A 26,119-nucleotide genomic window follows, 5' to 3' on the forward strand; every position below is an offset into this window, starting at 1 on the left:
AGCACTAGTCATAATTACTCTCCGACATAATTAGTTCTGCTGTACTAAGAATATTTCTATGCTACATCCAGGTCCACAGTAATCTGATTGTTCTTATTCTTGTCTCAAAGTAACAATAAGGAAACAAAACTCCATCTGTTTCTACCAAAGGAGCAAATATATTTCTGAGCAGAAAAATCTTTTTGTTAAGCATCACCTTCATGTTATTCATAACTGAACTAAGGAAGTTCATGCTCAAGACAAATGAGTGAAACAAGCAAAATCCTTTTCCTCCAAGAGATTTTCAGGGTTTTTTTGAATACAAAAGCTGGTGCCCAGTGCAACTAAATAAGAATACAATTACTCTGCTTTCTATCAAGCAACAACAGCCCAATATATTTTCAGTAATCTTTTTGTTGCAGATCAAAGAATTTTTTTTTTTACTGCTATCAAAATGACCCTTAGTATAACAGATTCTCCCTGGAGCCCTTTTTGAATATCTCGTAATGTACTTTGAAGGTGATCACAACTACACTTTGTCCCTCCTCTGTTGTATAGGTTAAATGTCTCTGCTGTGAAGAGAAAATAGATTGAGACATCAAACACAGTTGTAAAATACAAAATCCACGAGGTTGTAGAAGACAAAAATAGAGGAATTCTATTTGAAATAGGGTTGATAATATCAAACAAAAAATGAATGAGAAATATGTACGTACAAGATACAGAAATAATACTCTAACTTTGTGAATCTTTACATTTGTAACACTAATAAGTGTATTCTTTGGATAAGAATATATCCAAAATTTAATGAAATTTTTCATAAAACAAAGATTTTGAATTTTGTTCTTTCTTGTCAGATTTTATTAAACTCAATTTTTTAATAAAATTTTTAAAGAGATGGATTATTTCCAACTAAAATGCAGAGACTATAAGGAACTAAACACACTGAAAATAGCACAGTGGTGAGAAAGGGGAATATGTGGTGGCATTTGAGAAAAGCAGTGTTGATGTGGAAATTTTATGATGCTCATAAGGAAAAATATATCAAACAAAGGTCAGAACAAAAAATCTGTTCTGAAGAAAGTTCAGGTCAATGAATGACAATGATGACAAAAGATTTAATCTAGTGGTGAAGGATGAATTAGGAATCTGGAAAAAAGGAGCAGAAGAAAAAAAAAAATACAGCCATCAAAGTCTTACTACAAATGTTAACCTCATCTTGAAGACGGGAGGAAAGCTGTCAACCAGTAGACAAACCCCAACCATGAAAACTATGGCAAGTGGTAGTTGGAATAAATAATGGAAAAAATAAATAGATACAATATACCATAGGAATGAAAAAAGAGTGGAAAAAAGACTGAAGATGACAAAGAACATGAATGCAGGAAAAGGAAATCCTTTGCTCTCTTCCCTTGTTCACTGTTTGAGGCTTTCTTTTATTACATCTAGTAATCTGTTTATTATAAAATCTTCAGAGAATTTGATATACCTTAAGTGAGTTTCTTCACACATTATGGGCTATATTAACAAATAGTGAAAACAAATAGTTGCTTTATCTTTGCTGAAAGACACACCTCTAGTTTATACATGAAAGCAAATAAATGAGTAGTTGAGTTTAAGTTTCCTTTCATAAAGTATTCTGCTCATCTACTGAAGCGTTGTGTGACTTGATAAAGCTACCCAATGTAAAGGCTATAAAAATGGAATTTTAATACAGCAGTGAGATTGCTTTAAAACTACTCACAGAAGAGCACTACATTCCTTGTTTAAAGTATAATATCTTCATAAAACACAAACTACACTATAGCTCTGACTGACTTGGGAACAAACAATAGCCTTACACCATCAAAACCTTACCAGCTATTTCAGCTCACTTGCTGGCTCCTGACGGGGCAGGTGGAAATGTATTAGATTGTCATGTTGTCAGGCAACAGAACTGTCATTATGGGTGTAGATGTTCACAAGCCCCTGTGGAGTTCTGCCAGTCCCAATTCAGTAGACTTGAGCTCTTCTCTCTGTCATCTTCACACTAACCTCATTCTTTACCTCTGTGCTTTCCACTATTATCTTGAATCTCCATAAAATATTTTGTGACCTCTTTTAATGTTATTCTATTTTCTCTTCTTGTTTCTACTTTACTTTTGCCAGAATTAATCCTGATAAAACACTACTTTGAAGTTCAAAATCAGACAGTTCAGTTTCTGGAATTGTGCATGCTATTTTTCTAGAGACATCTTCCACTTCTTTTTCTCTGCCTTTATTTTTCTCTTGTTCTCTTTCTTCCTTTGCTCCTTTCTTCCCTTCTTTTCATTTTTTTTCAGCTCTTTCATGTAACATTTCCATGTACATGTACTACATGAGCTGAGCAGTCAAGAGCAGTTAATAGCTGGGATATCCTTGGAGGTAAAAATATAGTAATATTTGAAGTCACTAGCACTCTGCAATCTATGTTTTTTAAAGACACTTTAATTGCTCAGCAATCATGCAGAACTGAGAAATATAGCTCTGCTTCCAAGGTAATAACTCCCCAAATTGCAAAGGTTGCTTACTCAATACCCTTGCTATCTAGAAAAATATGACAATGACACCAAGACTTAAAAACTCAATTCTATGTTAATCTATTATTCACTGTTAGCTTTCATGGATTTTTGTAGTATTTCACATAACCTGCTGTGTGCTACTGTCATTTAAAACATAAAGACTTAATCAAGCTTTGTTTCTAAATGAGAGAAGTTGTTCCTATTGAGTCCATTTATATATCTCTGATTCAGCTACAACTAAAGTTAAAATGAACAGGAATTCTATATTAGTAAAGAGATGGTAAGCTTTAGCACACAGAAAAGGTATCAGTAAGAATTACAGTCAGCTTTCACTGACCCTTGATGCTTTCCCCTATAACTTCCCTCTCCTTTTGTGTAATTATCCCATCAACTAAAAAGATTTCAAAGGTTTTATTAGGCTAATTTTATTTAAAGTATTCACATATATATATTTAACATTTAAACATAATCTTTACAAAGTTATCATGATGTTATTAAAAGGACATAATCTAGCTAATGCACTGATTAAATATTTCATAAAAATTGGAGATGTCTGTAATATTTGAACCTCTATCATACCTGAACTCCTGAGGGTAAGACTTTGGATCTCTGTCCAACATGCTCAAAACATTCTCTGTTCAACATGCTCAAAACATTCTCTGTTCAAACTACCTTAAAAAAGTAGTCAAGCAGGAGAGGATTCTCTTTAACCCTTTTTGTTCCACTTGGGACCAAAATATTATGCTGTTGTATACGTAAAAACAGGTTCTTAGGTTCTACTCAAAGAGATTTGAAATTATGTTCAAATTACAGCAGTACTTTTGAAGATTTTACTCAGAGTAATACTTTAAAACCTGGAATTACAGAATAATACTCATGTACATGTGTATGTGTGTGTGTGTGTGCAAAAGAAACACACAAATCATACCAACACCATCTATGATACCATACCTGTGGAGGAATCAGTTGCAATTTGGGCATAAAACAAGAAAAGTTTCTCTTCAGTACCATGGACAAGAACTTCACACATTGTTCATGAACATGGAAACAACATACTCAGAAAGTACCTTTGTTACTTAAAAAAACCATATACCAGCTTCTGGGTTTTTTTTATAGTAAAGTATCAGTCAATTCTTTCTTTAAAACATCACTGTTCTAATTAAAAATAAATTGTAAAAAGATCAACATCAGAAAATACAGGAATGTGGATCTAGTTACCATGCCTAACTTGTTTCTTCTTCTAACTGGTCCCTTCCATTTGTCACTGGCAACAGAAAATGAAAACCAAAAAGCCAACCAGGAAACTAAAAGGTGGATTAAAATCCCTAAAGCTCTTGTCACTCCTTTTTAGCATAACTTGCCCTTACAAGAAGTATGAAATATTTACTATGCACTATATTTATCTTCATTTGTTATATCACACAGAAGATAAAAGCCTTGTATAAAAAATGGTGGCATAAGACATTCCTTTTATCTTTTTCAATATTTTGTATGCGTGTTTCCCAAGTAAATTACTACTGCACATAATAAATCAAGTTTTCATAATAGTTTAATAATGCACTTTCATTTCGTTAAATTTAAAAGTTATATATGTTTCATAAATCTCAACGGTCCCAACAAGACATGGCAAAATGCTAATAAAATTATGGGCTTGCCTTAATGAAAGTGCTAAGTTTGTAATTTAGTATCTGTAATTATTAAATAACTAGTCAGTTTGCAATGAATCAACAAATTTTCAATTTCATAGATGGTATACAACTCAAAATTAAGAATAGGGAAAAACTATCATCTCAAATTAGTCAACTTTCTAAATCTCTATTGTAACTACAGACAAATGCATTTTATAACTTGGTGCAAAGAATCAGCTATACAATCAGACACTGGTATCAGAGACTTCATAAAATAATACTTTCTCTCATCTTTCCATTAAAATGCATTACCTTCTAATGTCAACAGTGACACTTTTAAACCCTTTTTCTCTGAAAGAAATTGTATTGCCATTAGAATTGTTTAAAAATATATGCTTGATGTGTCATATGTCTCACACTTCGTCAGATCATTTTCTGGAGTGTCTCACCAGTCGGTGTAGCTTGAAACCCATAATTTAAAAGTTATAGGTCCATGAAAATCAAAGGAAATGTGTTCAGAGTCTTAAATAAAATCACGAATTTTTTTTTTTGTAAAGACAAGGTATGATTTTCATGAAAATAAATCACTTTGTAATAACAAATTCAATATCCAGGTCTACATCAATACACAAAACAAAATGGCAGATCCACATACTGATCAAATTAAAAGTTTGCACTTTGGTTCTCCTTAAAAACATTAATAATTAAGCAACACTGTAACAGAGCCTGCCAGCAAAGACAGTACTCCATTAAAAATCCACTGATAACTCACACATACTCATAAAACATTCCAATTTCGCTGTCCAAAACCAAACAGTTTCAATACTTTTTTGCTTTGTTTTGTTGTTTGCTTTTTCAGGTTTTTTGCAGTTTTTTTGGATTTGGGTTATTTTAATTTCAGCAATGCTATTAACTTAAACATGTAAAACACCTAGAAGGAAGTCACAAGTTGTATTCTTAAAGTTTTGTAGTAAAAACTTACCCTCACATTTTTGTCAATCACCGTTTTTTTAAATTGAGTATTTTTCTGTTTGTGCCAATACACTTGTTGAAATGTTGGCTGTAACCAAACACCAGCTGCACTTACCCCAGTGTTGTCATGGTGACAATGGTGTACCAGAAGGCTGCAGGGATGCTGGTGAACTTGCTGGCTGATGAACCTTTCTCTGCATAGTACATGACTGTGGCAAAGATGATGATGGCCATAGTTAGTGAGAAGAGGAGGAAGCCTAACTCCGAGGCACAACTTTTCAGCGTATAGCCCAGGATGCGCAGACCCTGTGAGTGGCGGGAAAACTTAAAGATTCTGAAGACACGAAAGACTCTTAATGTCACAAAAGCCCCACTGACATCCTCGTTATCTGTCATCACCAGGCCAATGTAATATGGCATAATGGCCACCACATCAATGATACTCATGACACTGCGCACGAATTTGTAGCGACTAGGAGCTGCCAGCAGACGTAGGAGATATTCAACTGTGAAGATCATGACACAGGCAGTATCCAGACAGAAGAAAGCCACCGCATACCGCTCTCCACAGGGCAGCTCTTTGATGCGACCCGGGCTTACCCCACAGGGCACTGTCTCCACCACATTGGCAATAACAGAGACAGCAATGAAGAAACCAGTGACATAGTAGAACACCAGAGCCAGGGTACTGGTGTGTGGGTTTTCAAAGGCCCGCCACATCCTCTGACGAGCTGTCATTGAGGGTAGGGAGCTCTCAGCTACGTGATCCGTATCAGCATCATCCTGCAGGCGCTCAGCATTCTCCCGCCGGCGATCCTTGTACTCCTCATAACAGCAGTCACCAATGATCTCAGGGATGATGCCGAAGAAGGCCAGCTCCTCATCATAAGCTGAGATGCACTCCTGGCGGGGATAATGAAGCTTCCCAGTACGGTAGAAGTTGAGAATGTGGCGGAAAATGTCAGGGTCCCGATCAAAAAAGTACTGCTGTGTCTCAGGATGGTAGAAGAAGTCCCGCTCTGAACTGCCCAGCAGAGTGTCAGGGTAGCGCTCTAAGGTGTCCAACCATGTCTGGAACTGGATGCCACTCACATTCAGCACAATCAGAGAGTCCTGGCTTCGCTTTCTCTCCTGCCGTGGAGCAGCTGGCATGGGACCAGTAGCCACTGGCATCCATCCTATGGCTGCTGCCCTGGCAAAGGGTAACCAAGCTGCTACACCTGCCGCCATGGTTCCAAACACCTATTACAGCTAAGGGAGTCAATCTAGACACAGTTCTGGTCCAGCCACTAAAATAGAGAGAGAAAAGAAAAATACAAATTCTCACACATTCTTGAGGCAGCAGAATTTCTGAACATTTTTGTGATATTCAGTATTAACTGAAAACCCTTCTGCTTCCTTTTTGTTCCCTCCACCTTTTCACCCCAGAATACGCTTTCCAGGTGATGGTCAGACTGTTAGGACAATAAATGAGGGCACTTGGAAATCCCTGTATTCAAAGCAGCATCTCTAACAGCCAGATCCTTTGGATATAAGGTCTCCCTCCATTCGAGGCCCCTGGATGGAAGCAACAGTCCTCAAATCACTAGCCCCTGGAGCCGGCTAGTAGCTCTAGTGCAGCTGTGCAGCCACCTGGAAGATTTTCCTCCGCGCGCGATGCAGCCGGTCCCCCCGCCCCTCCTCCGCTCGCTCCCGCCCGCCGCCGGAGCGGGGCCGCGGCAGCCGGCGGAGCCCTTCCCTTCCCGGGCGGCCGCAGCGGGGCCGCCGGCGCCGCTCGCCGTGGAGGGGCGGAGGGGATGGGCCGGGAGGGCCGCCCCCCTTCCCGGCGGCAGCCCTGGAGCAGCGGCGGGAAGAATCCTCTCCCTGACCTTTAATCGCCGTCCGGGGACTCCTCCAGATCCCGGCTAGGGGCCAGGGGAGCCGGCGGGGCAGGGGGAGGAGCTCCGGGCGGCAGCATTAAACTTTAAGGCAAGTTTTCCGTGCAGGAAACGCTTTGAAGGGCAGAGGGATGCCGGGGATGGGGCGCCGGGAGCGGGGAGCGCCCCACAGAGCAGGAGGGGACAGAGCGGGGCTCTTCCCCGGACGGAGCATCAGGGCACGGCCAGGGGCTGATCCCCGGCGAGGAGACCGGGGTCGGGGAGAGCTCCCGCGGTGCTGGCGGGGGCAGGGGCGGGGGCTCTGGAGACACATGCAGTAGGTGGGCTGCCGGGGCATCCCCGGGAGTGCCCGAGCGGGCGGCGGAAGGCGAAGCCGAGGGAGGCTGGCTGTGGAGCGGGAGAGGAGCAGGAGCTCCCTGGCGGCGGGGGAGGCCGGGGGCGCGGGGCAGGGATGCGGGGTGCCTTAGGGCTCGGCGGTCGGTGGTGGATCATACCCTCCCCCCACTCCCCCCGTACCCCCGCCTCCTTCCTCTCGCCCCTTCCCCTCGGCTCAGCTCTCCAATCGCTCCAGACGTGCCCAGTCTGCGGCACCTACCTGTGAAAGTCTGGCGAGAGCGCTCAGTTGCATAGAGACTTTTGGAAATACGGGCTCTGCCGCTAGATCTCCGCGCCCCGCCGGGAACGGCGGGGAAGTAGTTGCTCCTGAGAAAGCTTGATCGCATCCAAAGGGACATCGATAATAAGGCTCTCCCCCACCCCCACCCCCCTCCGCCACCGCCGAGCGCCAAGCAACAAGTTCAAGGGGTGGGTGGGGGGAAAAAAACAACGTAATCGCGCCTGGCAGCTCTTGGAGCACGTCCTTGCGGGGCGCGGATCCTGCGGCGCGGGGCCGCTGTCAGGCGCGGCTGCGGCTGCGGCCGCTGCCCCTGCCCTGCCGCGGGCTGCGGGCGGCAGCGGCGAGGCCCTGGCGCGGCCGGGGGCGGGGAAGGGGCTTCCCGCTGCCTCCCCCAAGGCGGGCGGGCCATGCCACCCCGCCGCGCCGCCGCCGCCCGCGGGCGAGGGGCGCATGGGCGGGCGGCGGTGCGGGCGCGGGGAAGCGCGGGGCGGGCGGGCAGGACATCGCTCCGCGGGCGAAACAAAAGGGATGCGGGCAGCCGAGCCGGCGGCGGCAGGGCAGGCAGGGAGCGCGGCTGTGCCGGTGTGCGTGTCGGTGTGTGTGCCGGTGTGTGTGCCCGTGCGTGTGCCGGTGTGTGTGCCCGTGCGTGTGCCGGTGCGTGTCTCTGCGGGGCCGGGATCGTGCGGTCCAACCCCTCCGCCGGCAGCGCCGCACAGACCCTCTGGAGTTCGCGGTGCTTGGGGTAGGGATCGGTCGGCGGCGGTAGCTTAGGTGAGGTACCGAGGGGATTTCTGGGGAGCGCTAGCTGCTTTCAAGGGAAAGGGAACCGTTCACTGCAGAAAAGGGGGAATGAGATGCCTGGGAGTGAAGTGTATGATGCTCCTCACGACCCGCCCCGAGCCACTCCGGAGTTCTGGTTGCAATGTCCAAATGGCTCTTACCAGCTTTGGGAACGGCGAGAGCTGGGACGGGTGTGGGAGCCTTTTCCTCCTCCTCTCGTTCCGCTCCCGTGCCGAGCCGCGTCCCTTTTCCGGACGCTAGATGGCGCGTGGATGACGGGAAGTGAGCTCCCGCCGGGGCCGGGCCGCCCCGCGCCGCGCGCTCCGCTCCGCGCCCGGCGCTCTGCCCGCGCCGCGCCGCCCCGGCCCCGCCGCGCCTCCAGCTGCTGCCGGGCGCGGGCTGGGCGGGCGCCTGATTTCCCGAGCCCTGCGCGCCGCTCTGATAGTGCCCATAAATAGAGGGAACGGTCCATATTTTTCAGTCAGGATTCTGAAACCGCTCCATGTCTTCTTCATAGACCTTGCAAGAAGATACCAGAAGGTATTCCTCCTTCTAATTTGCCTGTGTTTCCGTTTGGTGGTAAGAGGTTTTGAAAAAAAAAAAAAAAACACAAAATAAATAGGCTCCTTTACATGTGAAGTTTTTACAACCAAACCTTCCACTCTGATAAGCAATTTGAGATATATGCCAAAGAAAACCAAAGCAAAAATAAACCAAATACACACTGAACTTTGGGAGTTAACTCTTTTCTGTATTTTAATAATATGCTCAGCTTCAGTATATATTCACTTCTAAGTTCCCATGAAAAAGATGAACACTTTCAGTATTGTAGCCTAACCTACAGCCTAAATTGTTCGTTCAAATAATACTCGAAAGCACAGAGAGAAAAGGCTTAAAAATGTTTGAGTACAAACTCTAGTATAGGAAAACTGATTACATATATCAAGTCACTTGAAATAAAATATCACATTAAATAAAAGATACTTTCTGTATATTTGCTGCACTTGTTTGTTGATTTGTTGCTTTACTTTCCTGAAAATAAAGAGGTTTCCTTGTCAGCTATAGATTCTTCTTGTAGTCAATAACTGCTCTTATTTTTTTAACATGCCTAGCTTTACAAAAATCAGTGGCTGGCTTAAGTTGATCTTTTTCTTTAGAGCTTTTCCTGAATAGGAATCTCACAATAAAGAATTTTCTATTCATAGAGAGAACCCGTAAGAACGGGTGCCATTAGAGAAACACCTAGATTCCTGTTGCAATCTTAAAGTTGTTTCAGAAATTTACAAGTTTCATTTAAAAAAATGGAAAAAAACCCCAAACAAACCCTATATTTTTGGACAATTTTGGGTACCACATAGCATTATAGCATTTAGTCTGTTTTAAGTCAGAGGTTTGAAACCATTTGAGGTATAGAGACTTTTCTGACACCCTTGCCTGGAAAAATGATTGCCTCACCTTAAAGTTTTGTGGACACCCAGTGTATCAGTCATCTTTCCAAAGCAGTGTCTTGGAAGTAAAAGAATAGAGTCTATTGACTCCTTAATTAATATGTTACTGAGAAGCAATAGCCAGGAACTCAAACTTTCACAGCTAGTACCTTATATTTAATTCATTAAAATTGCCTGGCTGAAGTATTCCTTACTTCATATGTTTCAGAAGGACTAAATCTTGCTAAATAAAGTGTACCTAAATAATCAGGTCTTTCTAAGTCAAAATCCTGCCTGTGAAATCAGAATTGGCCACAAAGAGATTGGTGTGATGTGACAGGGAGGATTATGACTTCAAGTAGGAATTAAATAGCAGGGACTCAAATGAGACAAAAATCCTATTTTCAAGGGAAGAAAATAAATCCTAGTAATTGTAGGAAAAAAAGAAAATGATACTAGGGGGAATGCACAATGGGCTCTAAGATGAGCTGTTTCTTAATTCATTCCAAAGTCATGAGACACAAAGAACTCTCTGAGGATTAAATAAATTACCAGCTATGATGCAGAAGTTTATATTAATGAGCTTTTTTTTTTTCCTAAATATTTAAAATGTTTGAAACTGCAAGTTTTCTTTACAGACTGAAAGCACATGTGTACCCCTCTTTTTAATTCGTCTAGTATAAGACAGTTTCCTTTTGAGAAAAAAACACTGCAGATGGTGTTTTGTTTTGAGGTTTGTTAGGTTTTGGTTTTAGTTTTGTTTTTTTCTTCTTTTTTTGTTTTGTTTTGTTTTTAATGAAGGGAACATTCCTGAAACCATCTAAGTAGCAAAAGTCCAATATAAGAATTTCTAGAATACAGGCCCATTGAAGAACTAGGTTGTGAGATTAAGAATGTGTCTCACAAAGGAAAATGTTTGATTCTACCTTGCAAAGATAAAAAAAATAGTGCTTTGGTCAAACATGGAATCAGCCCAAACACCTATAGTCAAAGACTGCAGTTTCTTTGCCTTCACAGTTTTTTTTGTTGTTGTTGTTTTTTTGGGGTTTTTTTTGTTTTGTTTTTTTTCCTAAATCTAGCTGGTTTTTGTGCTTTGGGCCAGACGGAATAAGGAAAAGGCTTTTGGTAATTTTTCCAAGACAAAAAGTCATTTTTCTGGGAGTTTGCTAAAATAGGCTCAAGTCACTCTGCAGTGCAAGTGCTTGGTGTCCTTCTTCCTATGTGGAGAAATGGATTGCTCTGGACATTAAAAAATCACCTCTCACTGGTCAATGATTAAGACATACTATGGAGGGAGTGCACCATAGACACCGTTTCTTTTAGATTCTGAAGTCAAACTGAAAGGTAGTATAGCCACCACTTGTGGGAACCCCAGGCTTGCTCTGGGGTTCCATGTGGTGGTGAAATTTCTCCTCCAACCCGTGCTTCCAAAGAAAAACTGCACAGGCTCTTGCTGTTCAGTCTCAAGGCAGTTTATTGTGAGTTGTCTAAAAGATTGTCTTCTCGGGCTGCGGCTGCTTGGTCAGCGGCCCAGGCAGAGGCACACACACACCCTGACATCCTCTCTATCTGCTGTCTTCTTCTTCTCCCTCCCGCCCAGGGCTGCTGCTATCTTTTATATGATATATTACGTGTTCCATGTTTACAGTTTTCCCCAGTACCTACTACCTAGAGTGCTTTTCTACTCTAAACCAATCTGTGAGTGCCAACATCACCAAGAACATGGAGGCAAGGAAGAAGAAGGAGGAAGAACAGGATCCGCCCACTTTCCTCCATCTTAGAACTTCTGACCCCCATGTACAAAGTAAAAACCCCCCTGTACAGATGCTAAAACCCCCCCGTACAATACTAAAAAAAATTCCCCTCTGTTTTGTAACTACTTTTACTATATTATCTAACCTTTTGTGACTGCTTGTTCCACCTCCAAAGTTGGTAACTCATTCCATGGCTCAAACTCAAAATCACAGCTGTTTCCAGCTGCCTGTCGGGATCTAAAATGCTTCTGACCAAGGCCTGGAACCTCTAAAAATGTCTGAGGGACATTTTGAGTTCCAACAACCACTAACCTAAAAAAAAAAAAAGACCCTTACTTCTGTGGAAAAAGGATTTTTTTATGTATTTATTACAGATTTAAAATCTGGAACATGAAGGCAGAGCTGTCAGCATTGTAGTTTCTTTTTTTCTTAGTGTGAGGCTAAGTCAATATTTGGAATCATCTCAAGAAAACCATAGACTCCTCCAAAGAAGGGACTAATTTGATCTCAAATATATTTGCTTTAACTTTTCCAAACCAACAAATACTGATTTAGTCATTATATATGTTTTTCTTGATGTATAGGATATTATATGAAACATTAATTCTGTTAAACTATTAGTCTTATTAAGTTCTGGGAATTCCTCTTTAGATTAGTGATATTGTACCCATCAAAGAAATGTTAAGTAACTTTTAAATTTTACTTTAGATAAAGACATATTTCTCCTTTTGAATTCATGTTTTGTTTCATAAGGTATCTTCAAACAATTGTTTTGTCTGTGTAATTAGACCAAATTTCAACCAATTTAGCTTTAAACACCTGTGGTATCTAATTAGGAGCCTTCTCTCCGTGAGTTCTTGGAGTCAATAGAGGGAGAAACAGCTCCTGAAAGCAATCTATCCTACCTACAATCTCAGTGTATGTAGGCAGTTGCCAATTGCCTATAAAAGGCAGTCTGGGATGGCTGTGGTCCTTAAGGTATGAGTCTTTGCATTAGGATATTTTGCATTTAGGCAAAATGGTCCTGAGACTTAAAGCCTGAGCCAGTCTGCTGCATCAAAAGGAAACTACCCTGGACTTGAAGTGCCTTTAAGGTCACATCCTTAGAAAGAGAAACTAAGAGTGAATTCAAGCAGAAAACTAATTAATGACTACAGTTCATACTCGTGGTTGAACTGAAGCACTTTGGGAAGCCTATGACAAAGATGCCATTTGCCAGATTTACTCTGCATTGCCACTGCCACATTCCTAAGCACATGCAGAATCTTCAGTGTCATCAAACACTCCTGTTTCACTCCAGAAACAAAATTTTAAAAATCAATTTTTTTTTACTTCACAGTTTTTGACTTAACTGTCTTTTTAATTTTTGTTCTCTATAACATACAGCATGGGAATCTTTCAATCTGCATCCAAACATTACCATTTTAGATACTTCTTTTTTCTTTGTATTCCAGGAAATGTAGGGTTTGGATGCTAGCCACCTTCCTCACTCCTGCAAAAACCTCACAACGATCAATGGCTCCCTGCCTAATTAGTCCCATCTCTCTTATACTGCGAATCCTTTCTAAACTGTTTTGTTACTAGATTGGCTCTGCTCTTCAATACCTGACGTGGAGGGTACCCAGAGAGGAGTATTGCAGCTCTGACTGAGAGTGACTGCAATTGTATCCTTCCCATTTTTAATAACTGGTTTCTGTTCCAGCAAAACTTCTATCATTTCAAGTTTCAGCAGCTTTATAGGACTCCTATATGAAAGAGATGAATATGTGCAAAAATATAGTTAATAGAAACAATGTGTCATTCACTGGCACAGATGAATATAGAACATTTTTCAGAAGTTAGTAGATTGAATAAAGTTATTATCTTACTTTGCAAATCGCTTCCTTAGTCCATCCAGCTCTTAGCAAAGAAAGAAGCCTGAGGTCAGTCAGGCTGGCATGAAGCTGGTAACTCTTCAAAACTGAGAACATCTGGAGAGCTGCCTGTAGGGGCACCTTTTATGCCAGTAATTGCTAATAGCCCCTGTACCACAGTTCAGAACAGGAAATAGAAACCTTCTTTTATGTTAATGATTGCTTTCTAATTGCATAAACAGCAATGAGATAGCAGTCATTTATAGAAGCTACTCCTCCAGCTCAGGGAGGAAATAATTTTTTGTGGTGTTTCTGGTGGCATTGCTGTGGTGAGTGTTGAGTCCAAGCTTCCAAAAGGGAGAAAGGATAAAATAAAATATCTTTTCAACAAAAGTGAAGCATTACTCATGAAGTTTTTTTGCATGAAATTAATTTTAAAATAAAATTGAAAAAATAATAAAAAATACAAATCAGAAAAGCTGGCTTTTTTTTTCACTTTGGTTTTATTAGCCTGGAGCAGAGTCAACAGTTTACAAATCCTGAGAAACATTTAGTTAGACTTGATATCATGGTTACTGCATGTCATATGATCCTTGAAGTTGTAAAATAAAAATATTACAATCAAAAACTGTCCTAAAATTAGTATCATTATGATCTATATAGTCCCAAAAAGGACTATATCAGAAGATGTTAGATTTACGAATTATTTATCGTCATCACAAAATTAAACAAATATTTTATTGTATGATTAGCAATACTTCACCTCAAAGACAGTTTTCAGCACAGGCTATTCAGTTATAAGTTATGCCGTTAAAAGAGTCTGACAGCTTGCACAATATTGTTGCTGTCCAAGTTAAAAGAAGTATGTTTCAATGAAATCATACTTGCTTCATAGGAGGCCATAGCTTTGTTTACCAATTAAAGATAATCTTGCTGTAGTTTCATCATTCATAAATCAAATAGCAACAAAATATCTAATTTTAATTATAACATTTTTAAAGCAAGATCATAAGAAACCAAATCATCACAATGTCAGACCTTCAGTTTCCTTCCAGATTTGTATGTAGCATTGCCCAGTCATTTAAAAAAGATTGTTATATAACATAAAACAGCCTCAAGAATAGAGTAGTTAGGATGTATTTTGTTTACAATGTGTGAATCAAAAAAAAAATCAAAACATAAGCCTGTTCAATTGAATTAAAATTAAAGCAATACAAAGTAGAAGTGTGAAACACTAGACAGTAGACACATTTCTATAAATACAGCTCTGTAAGAAGAAATAAAACCACTTGTTTTGTAAAGATCCCAAAAGCAGTGAGAGTTTGAAAACGGTTGAAGTCCATTTACAGCTTCTGGTCTGCTTTCATTATCCTCTGCAAACCAGTCATATAATTCACTGTGAGTTTGGTCATTTAATTTTATCTGTTATACTGAATGGAAATGTTGTCTAGATGGGACAGCAGTCCTTCCAAACCCCTTACTGTACTCTTGTATTTCATCCTCCAGTAATAGCAATTAGGGCAGAAGGTAATGTAACATGGAAGGCTTTTAAAAAAAAGAGTAGCACAGTGCAGCATAACTATTGATGTCCGATTCCCCACCCGTTTTATGTCTAAGGAAGGGTGATCTCATTAGCTTCCTTCACAGTGAATAATAATAGAGTGTTTAGTCTCCAACCACTTGCTAGTTTTCATGACATTATAAAAACTGCTTATCTTTAGTCTTTTTACCCCTTTAAAATTACACTCAAGAATTAATGTGAGTTTGACAGATGGAGTGACATTGGAAATTACTGTATTCAGTCTATTTTGAAATTTACTCAATTAACCTAGAAAACCATTCAACAAATTGCCATTTTTCTTTATTTTGATGGTTCATCCTGAGAATTTCTTGCCAGCTTGCTCAAGAAAAGAGAGATCTGGACACATTGTTTTCCATTCTCTTTATAGACTTTCACATTTCACCCCCTTTAGGTGAAACTGGTTACATTAGGCAGTTGCAATTAACAGCACAAAGGTTGCCCTTGTCTGGTTGCCATAACCGTGAACTACATCAAAGGATTATAACTGAGAAGTGTGAATCCCTCTGCAGCTTTTCCACAGCAGCCACTAGCCAGAGGTGTGTGCAGATCAGCTGTTCTTGAGCACCAGCACATCAGTGGCCTATCCCCTTCTGAGACCCTAGTCCAGACAGCTCAAGCACTTTGTAGCTTTTGGGGATCTCAGGAAAGCATTCTGTAACAGACTTGTGTGCTTGTGTACACATGTTTAGGAGAACAGCATAAAAACCAAGCACAGTATAGGTTGTTCATTATCACCATGATTTATTATGAAAAATGCTTATTTCAAAGGTAGAATTAGTTGTTAATATCATTCATATTGCTGACAAACTCTTCCTCTTATGAAAGAAACACTTTTTCTATCATAAATATTCTCCCGATCTCTTTTCTTTGACTGACAGAAACAAAGTGCAATAAAGAATTCATGTTTCTTTTTTTCTGTTTTAATGTCATCATGAGTGTGCCTGCCTTTCTTCTGAATTCATGATCTCCTCTTGTATTTCATTGCATATGGAAAGCTCAAATACATAGCTGGTTAAATTTACTCAACCTTTTAGGAAATTACAGAATCCAATATTATGTTTGAATAATAGATATTTTGCCATTTGGTTTGTTGAAATGTAAATACCATGACTCTATGTAAAACAGAAATGACAGATGGAGAAAGTTGTACATGCATACACTCTCATAGAAAAGTGAGAAATGTGTGTTTGTGTCATTTCAAGCTTGATCTAGAGAAGTTTTGCATATAGAAATACATTTTTCGTTGTAAAAGGAAAGATAGATAGACTACAGTTATTGTTTTCTGGTTTTCTTTGTTTTGTATTGGACATGTAGTTGCCAAGATGGTAGCTTTTCAAAGAAAAGATTCTATGGTTTGCAGTAGAATAGTAGAATTGCAAATAACTGCTTTTATTTCATTTTCCCCCAGTTCATTGCCTGAACAAAAGAACTATAAACCCCAAAACACTGTTGTATATTGACCCAGAGCTAAAGTTCATTGATCACACCACTGAAAGAAAAGAATGAAATAAAATTTACACAGTTACAAAATTTTGTTAGAAATATTTCATTTGGATTTTTTACTTTAATTTTTCCCAAATTTTGGCATTTAATAAAGTAAAAAGTCATTTCAAAACAATGAAAAATAAATGTAAATAAACCAAGTTTTCAGATTTCCCCTTTCATACAAATCTGTCAAAAGTTATTTTCACCCAAAGGCTTTTTTCAGAGAAAAATAAAAATCATAAACAGAGATTTCCTATTAGCTGTAGACTTTTCAAAACTTATTCATTAATTTAATCTTTGATAGAGGTTTTGTATTTGGTTCTGGTCTGTAGTAACAGCTAATACAAAGGTTTCTGTCCGTGTAAGTACCACAAGCTTTAGCAGGGCTTGTGAACACAGGGAGATTCAGTGCAGAAATCTTACTGGAGAAACAAGGCCCAGTTTTAAAATATGAGATTCCTTGTGCAAGGACCCATCTGTCAGCAAGAACTTACCCACAGTGAATGTTGTCTTAGGAAAGAAACCTGTGGGATATGGAAGCCACTTGGAAAATCTTTTATTTGATGAAAAATATGCGTGCTTCCCTTACAGCTTTGTGCGATGCTGTTCAGTTAAGATTATAATTGTGAAAGTAAACATTTTTTAGGCTTTCATCCTCCCAGTAACTGCAAACATGATTAAGGCTACACTCATTAATAGGTATCTTTACTCTGAAGAGCTATCCAGAATATATGCATAAGTTTCAAAATAGTTGTATGAAAACTTATTTGTGTCTTGAACACTCTTTACCTCTATTTTTATGCTGGCTGAGTGTTTTATGTTTTACAGTGCAACTAATACATGTAATAAGCCAATAAGGGTTCTGATTATACTTCTGTAACTCTTACTCCTTGACATGAAATCTTTCTCCTACTGTGTAAGTAAGATTAATTTGTAATTTTATATGCTTACTGACATCTCCCACAGTGTTCAAAGTAGGCTAAATATGTAACGTCTTGAGTACAACTTAGACCTAAATTATAAAAATTAAACAGTCTTGTCCATACTATTTCATATGACTGTATCTAAGAGAAAAAAAAAGATCACTTTGTTTATTGTTCAGGAAAATACAAATAAACAAAAAACCCCACCCAAACTCATGACTTGGTAGGTTTACAAATGTCAGCTGTAAAGAACAGCTTTTTTTTTTGCTAGTGACAATGGGAAATCCTAATATTTAGTACTGTGTCTTGTGCATGAACTACTGATTTATTGTTCAATGAATCTTAGACATTTGATAGGTGCAAATACTAACAATTTCATGAGGTAAGGGTACAAAAGGTAATTTTGGGATGACATATGATTGTTTGATGGCATTGCAAGGTTATAATGAAGATTGTTAGCAACATGAAGTGTTACTCAGTGTTAATAAAGAATCAGCTCTCGGGAGGAAGCTGAAGATACAGAGGCTCTCTAAAGGCACATTACAAGGTGGGATGCATCTCATCTAAGTTTTATCACCTTAAAATGAAAAACTGAATTCAAGACAGTATTCTGAGTTCTTGTATTCTTGATAAAGGCAAGTAATTGCATCTCACCTTTTCTTGTAGTATTATTCAGCAGATCGTCTTTTACTCCTATTATTTGTTATACTACTGAATAAAAGAAAAATAGTAAAATGGATTCCAGGAGGTTTTAATGAGCTATCTGTAAATCCCTTTTGGATAAAAGGTTATTTTGTGAGAGCAAGATGACAGCCCTAAAATACTTGTTACTCATTAAAACATAAAAAAGGTTGTGTACTAAAAAGTGAATCATGGCCTCAAACAGAAAAATCTACTGATGTGCTGCAAAGCTGTTTATATCATATGTCCTAAGTCACCATTCCTTCCATGTCATGTAAGCACTGTTAGAAAGTCCTATGCTATTGCACGAACCTTCCATGCATTTAACGTAGTGTAGAAAAGGGAAACTACAGCTTTGATAGGATTAAATTATACAACTAATCCTTTTTGTTCCAGATGTCAATACATAAAAGTAATATCAGAGACTCAAATGCAGAACCTCATATATAATTTTAATCCCTCTTCCTGTGCTGCAGGTTACAGATTTGGAAATTATAGCATGTAAAAGCTTCTAAAACTGGACTTCTTTCTCATTGCTTTAATATCCACTACTGATAATAGTAAACATTTTACTGAGTTATTTTGGAATTCAGTGTGTCAGTACTAAATGAATTGCAAATTGGTTATACAAAATGATGGAGAGGTTCAGCATTTCATGGCAGGTGAAAAGCATGTCACACATACTGACATTCCATCTGTGATGGCACACCTAGACAGTGCCAAACTAAAAACTAGGCAGCATGCAACAGCTGAGAAGAAAAAGTGCAATGTGCATTTAATTTCACCAAGAGAACTGGCACATGCCACAAAATACATGAACAATTATTGCAAAATCACTATTTTATGTGAATGAATATAGGTATGCCTATGTGTATACACACATACATATGTATGAATTCTATATGCATATGTATTATTTGCTTGGGTATTGTGTTTCTTTTTTGTAGAGACAATCTTGTGTGACTGTAACAGCTTACATGTTAGGTATATGCTAGAGTGCACTTTTTGCAGATGCCAAATGGCAAAAGTATATATACATTCTATAAAATCTATACAGAGTCTGATAATTTTCTAGTGCAGAGAAGTTCCTCATTGTGTGAAGATTGCAAAAAAAAAGAATATATTGAAATCTATGTATCTATTTTCTCTTAAAACTGCCAGTATCTCAATAAGAAATAATAAAAAGACTGCTTTTGTGAAGCCTAAAATGTTTTATGCATTGCTGCTGCAAATTTAGTCAGCAAAAGAAGCTCAGCTCATCTAAAACTCATTTATGAGTTGTGCTGACATGAATGAAACCATCAATGCTACAAAAACAATGACAGAAAGAAAAAATGTTTTTTTTTTATTTTAAGCTTCATTGAAAATAAAAGAAAGAACATTTGTAAAATAGGAATAGTTGCTGATTAGTAGAATTTAAAATGTCATGAAAATCTAAAATAGTCATACTTCAAGTGTTTGTGGACCAAAGGTAGGCTAAATTTATTGCAATGAGAAAATAAATAAAAAAATCCTAAGTATTATATAGTGCAGTTTCCCCTGGACTTTTGGCCAAAATTGGTACAATGTGGCCATGATTTATTTTATACTCATCTTTCAGATCCTATGACTATCTAGTGATTTGCAGCATTCAGAACAGAATAACAACTGCAAAGCAGCCAAGGGGCTTTCTGGAAGTATGTATGCACCTGCAGATGATTCCAGTAGATCCTGGAAAAGATTGTCTTTTGGGCAACACAGTTTCTGTGTTTTCAGTCAGGTTGACCACAGAGATTAGTAGTTCATTTCTTTGGTGAAGGCTGCTGCTTGTGTCAAGAGACCTTCATAGGCTGAAGGGAAGCTTGTGAGCTGAAAGGGAAGAAAGGACAGAAGCTTCTCTTGTTTTCAAGAGTAATTGTCTTGACTTGAGCAATAGCTTTTTCTTCACCACAGACATTATATAATTATGTCTCTAAAAGAATTTCCAGACTTATAGTTAGGAGCAGTTTATATGAGTCTTTTAAGGAAATTCTATTATTGCTTTACTTGGTGTACATTTTTTGTACATAATGTACTTTTATATGTATTCTTTATGTATATCTATGGTTTGAATACATATTTATGTTTGTATACATAGAAGATGCTTTCAGAAAAGTCAGGGCTTTGTTTTTCTCTTCTTCCTGTTTGTTTTCCATAAAGACTTTCAGTCCTTAAAATAATATTAAATGAATTTTCAATTTTGATGCACAAGAAAGGAATAGGTGTAAGTTATCTTTTTATAGATGATTATAGCAAAGCAGATAAGGAGGGGTGAAATCTGCAAATATTTATTTAAATGAAACAGTGAATTTTCCATGGAAATATTCTAACTCATTTTGTGCTCATTTTCCAAGAATATTCTAGGAAACTAATTTACTGAGAGGCTGCTTAAAATATGTATTGTTACTTAATAGTGGATGTACCAAAGAAATTCATACTCGGAGTTCTAATGTGCAGTTATTGAAAATGAACAATAAGCTATTAGTTCTAAATTCTGGTCTGCTTCAGAGAATGAAGAAGAAAACGTGACTGCTGCTTATATGCTAATTGCAATGATTTCCCAAAAATTTCCTGCTGTTCTTTGCAACTGTAGTCACACATCATCATCATTAGCATCATCAGCTATATCATCTTTCTACAAATATTCTGGATATTTGGGACATAATGCATAGTCAAATTTGTCTTATAACGTGACCAAACTTGGGCAGAAATATTTGCAGAACAGGAAGTTTATAAAGCCAGACTTTTTGTTGGAAGACCTGTATTCACATAGATGATAAAGTGCAGAGAATGAATGTCCTATTTTTGTTTGTTGCTATATATAAGTAATAAGAGGTCAAAATCGAATTAGTCTTTACTTTTATTTCATTCTTTTAGTAAATTACTTACTATAGTATTGCCAAGTATATTTGCAGGGAGAATTTGGCTAATGTTAACAAATAAATAAATAAATGCTATTATTATATTGTGGATCTTTAATCTCAGATTTCTGTTCAGAGCTATGCCTTTTAGTATGTATGTCTCACATGGTTGATTCTTGCCCTGTGGATGCCTGACCCAGGCCTGTGGGTCTCAGGTGTGTGCAGCAGAGAACCTCAGGTTCCTCCTGTGCTCTCTTACTCTGCATGTCAGGCTGGAGGGGTCACAAATCAGCAAATACAAGTGACCATACACCAAAGGGCAGATCATCATGTAAAGACTGGTGCTCAAACGGCTTCAGCAGGGAGGCAGGCTACATCAGTGCAGAGTGTATTATGGCCTTCTGTTCACCCTGGGTGACCTGCTCGAGTGCACCATTGTCTGCCTTGCAGCTGAAAGGAAGATGCTTTTTCACAACTATTCAAAAAGGAAGAAAGGAAGCTATATTCAGCAAATAAATTATTAACTCTGAATGATTCCCTCATCTCTATGGCACAGTCATTGCTGCCCCAGTTTTCTGTCTCGCATATGAAGCATAAAATATCATTCCTATTCTCAAAGCCTTTTCTTGTAGAAATTGGTGAGATTGTTGAAGTCAGAATTAAGCAAGATGAGGTAATATCTTTTGGCAAAGAATATATAATTTCACAATTCAAAGTTTTCAAGGTCTTGTTCTGTTCTTGAATTGAAAAGGAGAGATGCCAATGAGATAAATGCGGGGAAGAATGGCCCTGCAATTTCTCTGACATGACAAGGTCTACCTAGATGCATCCATCAGCAGCAAAACCTTTACATTTGGAACATACTTGGTACAGTGGTCTCAAGATACCCTAGCCCTTTTAGCTCCTTCCTTATAGGAGTTTGATATAATTCAGCAGTGTGACTTTTCACAGACGTCAAAGGGCTGAACAGAAATCTCTAAGACATCTACATCAGCCAATGGAAAGATTTTACTGGATGTTAATGCTGAGCCTTACATACATAAATGAGTACTTTTACTGAACTAAGAGGAGTTATGCAAAGTAGCTCAGATGTTTTAAGGATAAACTAAACTTCCTAGTATATTGACTCATTATTTTTTTTGATCATTCATACTAGAAAATTGAATAAAACTGTCTGGGCAAAAGTACTTACTTTTTTATTAGATATCTGTTCAACAATAGAGATCATTATCTCTGTCTTCCAAATAATGGGAAATGAGTGGGAAATGAAAGGAATATGATCTGCTGAAAATACAACAGTAAAGCAGGATCAGAAGTTAGATTTAACTCAGTATCTTCTGAGCCCCAAATCAGTTTACAGACTGTCTGCTTGTATATCTGTATCTGTACAGATATACCCCTGAATAGCTACATCTATATATAACCCTTTATAAGTAAACCAGGTATTTTTTCTAAATTATCATCATGATATCTGAGGACCTGTGTAGATTCAGTAATATTCTATTTACTCTGCTTTTTAGTAATTAGGTCAGAAATCAGGGAATAAAGTAGATGAATGAAATATTTTGGAGGAAAAGCTGTTTGATTATGCAGACACCTAAACACACGTATCTGGATAAATTTATTTCATATTGAGATTTTTCAGCGTAACACAAGAAAACTTCACTTTATTAACAAAAACTATTGGCTGAAAATGTTGTGAAAATGTCAGTTTCTTAGTGTAGTTAGAAACCCATCCACTATATAAATTTATGCAGTTATGTAAGATGTTTTGACTGGATGTTTTTGTGTGTGAGAAATTTTTATTCAGTAATTCCTAAAGAAAAAGGAAATTTTATTTTTGGAATTTCTTTCAAATTTCTATGACCATAAAATCTTAGTCTAGAATTGCAATAATTGCAATTAGTTTCCAATTATTATTTATCTTTTCCATAAATTGAAATAGTACCATAAATATTTAATATAAATTTATAAATCAGTTTAATGTAAATATAAACTTGCAATTTATATTTTTAAAATAGGTTTTGAAAGTCTGCAAGATGCTTATGATTATATATAATTATGGTCCTCTTTGTCTAGGGAAGTAAAAATGGGATGATCTACCTGGAAGATCATCTTAATTCAGCTGCTCAGTGGTTGTTCTGTTCAGATGTACATATTATACCGCTGATAGTAGCCCTGAGAGAAATAGTCATCTGTCTGAGGGTCTTGGCTCCAAATGCTTCCTGAGGAATTCAGAAGGCAAGGGAAATGGTTCCAAGCCTTCCTTCCACATACTGGCATCTTCCACTTCCTTTGCAAAGCAGATGGAGGTACAAGTTACATCACGTGCTGAGTGATTCTGTTCCCTTGGTGCAGCCTGTGCAAGTCTGATCAGATGCTTTTCTTCTGGAGGCCAGGAGACAGAAGACTGTAAAGAAGCAGAAATAGCTCCTTGACTAAAACTTTCTCAGTGAATCAGTATAGAGAACAACCAATTTAAATAAGCCGCCATAGATATGTAAGATACTAAAAGTCAGTACATACTCAAATGTAGCCTTCAAACTGAGCCCCTTAAGTCCTTCCTACTGGCTCATATGGTCATCCCACAGCCAATTTGGAAGGTCATTCAACATAAGTGCTCTTCATTACATGAGGTGCAAAGCAGGTTTAAACTTCACCTGTAGCAAATACATTATTCAATTCTTAGGGAAAAATACCTCTGCATAGCCAAGCCTCACTATAGTTTTTTAAGATCCTTTTAAAGCTTTTTGTGTATTCACTCTTCTGCTATTATCCTATTTCTCTGTATCTGGATTTTGCTGGGGTTTTTTATGTCAATTTAAGCAAGCCAGGAGCAGAACAAGAAGAAAATTCACTCAAGGCTCAGGCTAGAACTTATTTTGCTGTTAGAGATTTGTAGCAAGCGTTTTGAATTTATCCAACTTGATACATGTAAATGTTTTTAGCCCTATTTTTTCTTTTTAGTGTGACAAACAGAAGTCCTCCCCCAAAATAAAAACTGAGGTATTTGAAGTTGCTGCTAGTTTTGGCCAGCAAAATTATGTGCCTTTATAAATTAAAAGCCTAAATAGGCTTAATTTCCTCAGCTGGTTTCCAGTTAGTCAATGCTTTTCTGAGGTGTTTCTGTATCCTTTCTCCAAAATTCCCAAAGTGGTTCACTGGAAATATCTGTAATGATCTGAATTTACCAAAGACCTCTTCACTAGCTGTGGATTAAATACTACCTGAAGGTTTAGATAAAGGTTCTGAAATAAGAGTAGAGTTGCACAATCTGGAAGAGGCTATACCAGTTTCCTTGTTTGCAAAAAAGAAATTATCTGTGGACCAAGTCTTTTCCTGGATAGTCCAGGCTAAACTGACCTTACAGGATTCAAATGAGATCAATAACTAAGACTAGAATTGGCTTTTGTATCAGTTTGAATATGTGAATATATATACTCACCTGTTGGTGAATATGTGACTTTGCAGGTTTTTTTTTGTAGTGGTTTAGTACAGTTGAGGTAAGTCCTTTGACTAGCAATGGAGGAGGTTATGGATAGTCAGCAAATGCAAGTTCGACCGTGATCTGACTAGTGAAGAAACTGTGTGAAAGAATGTTTGATGAAACAGAGTAAACACCATGACTGCATGTTGTGAAATGAGCAGAATCTGTAGAAGATACTGCAAATGGAGCAGCTTCTTGGAGATGCAGCTGTTATCTGTGTGCTTAGAGAATGTGTGCAATTCTCAGAATTCTCTCTCCCAAATGGGTCTGAGTGAAAATCAGTTTTCCTACCCACAAAATATAGTTACAACTTATTGGGAAATGAAGCCACAAAATAAAAATATGGTCTTGCATCAACTTGTAAAGGCATTTTTTAAATATTTGCAAGCTTCATCCTCTTTCCTTGTTCCGCCCATGTTATATACCCATTTGTGTGAAGAGCCTGGTCCTCAGTTCCAACTCAAGTCAGAAATTTGAATCTGAATGTTCTGACAACAGGAGGCTGAGGCAGTTGTTAATTGCACAATCAACTCTTGAATTAGATGGTCTTTCAAAGCATCCTTTTCCCTGAGCACCATTACCAGAAATATCTGAAGTCAGTCTGCAGTCATCCTGGCCAAAGGAGTTCCCCAAAAAGCGATGCTCAACAGAAAGACTCGTCAAAGCATGATAGCCAAGCTATTGGAATCCTACCTTCTCTTAAAGAGATCCCACATGAAGCCCAAGTGAAATTAGCTACTTTAAAGTGCAAAACTACTGAGCTTTACTTATTATCTTTTCAACGTCCATGCATTCTTCTATTACACAGAGCTCCACAGAGAATTTGGTGATAACCTATGCATGAGAAAACATTTCCCCTTTTTAGCCCAGATTCTCTGGTCCTGAGGGTCTGTTTCGAAGTTTTTTTTTCTTTTCAAAGTCATCTTTGACTGAGGTGTCAGTCTGCACTTGGAATGATGCAGGTTTGCATAAAAAACAAAAGACCACAATTGAAAATTTACAGATAAGGCAATTCTCATTTTGGAAAAGGAAAAATAAGAAACAGAAGGAAAGGAGCAGCTATAGGCTATGTAATAGTTGTAGAGCAGCAATAGTCAATGCATATAAAGCTCAGAATGCACCAGTTTTCCAAAATATTTATAATGACAGACAGTTTTATGATATTAGTTATGCAATAAAGTAATTTTGAAGTCATGTATTTCCTGGAAGTTAATGACTGGACACTGGATCTGACACCCCATGAAAGGGCTTGTCATTTTATCTTATTATATTACTCTGTGGAAGACACAGACATCATGATTATGTCAGTAAAATTCTGAACCAGTTCCCTCACAATTTTAATAGCATCTGATTTATTGCATTTAGTGATCCTCTATAGGAAAAAATGGATGAAGTGCTTTATAGTTTTAACATATCTCCACTTCTCTCTGCCTTTAAAACTCTAATCCCTTTTTTATTTCAGGGCACAGACCAACAAACCAACCACAGTTTAGAAGATATTTTTCCAGAAACATGAAATGTCTCATATCTGATTAAGCATGAGAGCTTGTTTGAAAATGGTTTTGTACTGTGAAGCAGAGGACCACATCCCTTTCACATGGAAATCATCATAATAGTCCTGACTTCATTCAAAATCAGTATAACTTTGCTTATTTC

The 26,119-nt window shown here is 38.4% G+C and overlaps 1 protein-coding gene and 1 long non-coding RNA gene across 3 annotated transcripts in view; one reads left to right on the forward strand and one right to left on the reverse strand.

Moving 5' to 3' along the window:
- The window catches only part of KCND2 (potassium voltage-gated channel subfamily D member 2), a 260,183-nt gene extending 252,437 nt beyond the window's left edge, over positions 1-7,746 (reverse strand). Inside the window, exons 1-2 of the mRNA XM_021553483.3 lie at positions 7,592-7,746; positions 5,235-6,408 (exon numbers count right to left, since the gene is read on the reverse strand). Coding sequence (XP_021409158.1) covers positions 5,235-6,349 — 1,115 coding nt within the window. The 5' untranslated portion in view covers positions 6,350-6,408; positions 7,592-7,746. The remainder of the gene's footprint in view (positions 1-5,234; positions 6,409-7,591) is intronic.
- LOC144246323 (uncharacterized) overlaps positions 6,936-26,119 on the forward strand; it is a 166,133-nt gene continuing 146,949 nt past the window's right edge. For both annotated transcript variants that reach the window (XR_013340013.1, XR_013340012.1), the window contains exon 1: positions 6,936-7,087. This is a non-coding gene — a long non-coding RNA (uncharacterized LOC144246323). The remainder of the gene's footprint in view (positions 7,088-26,119) is intronic.

This window comes from Lonchura striata, chromosome 5 (assembly GCF_046129695.1).
Source record: "Lonchura striata isolate bLonStr1 chromosome 5, bLonStr1.mat, whole genome shotgun sequence".
Taxonomy (NCBI): Eukaryota; Metazoa; Chordata; class Aves; order Passeriformes; family Estrildidae; genus Lonchura; species Lonchura striata.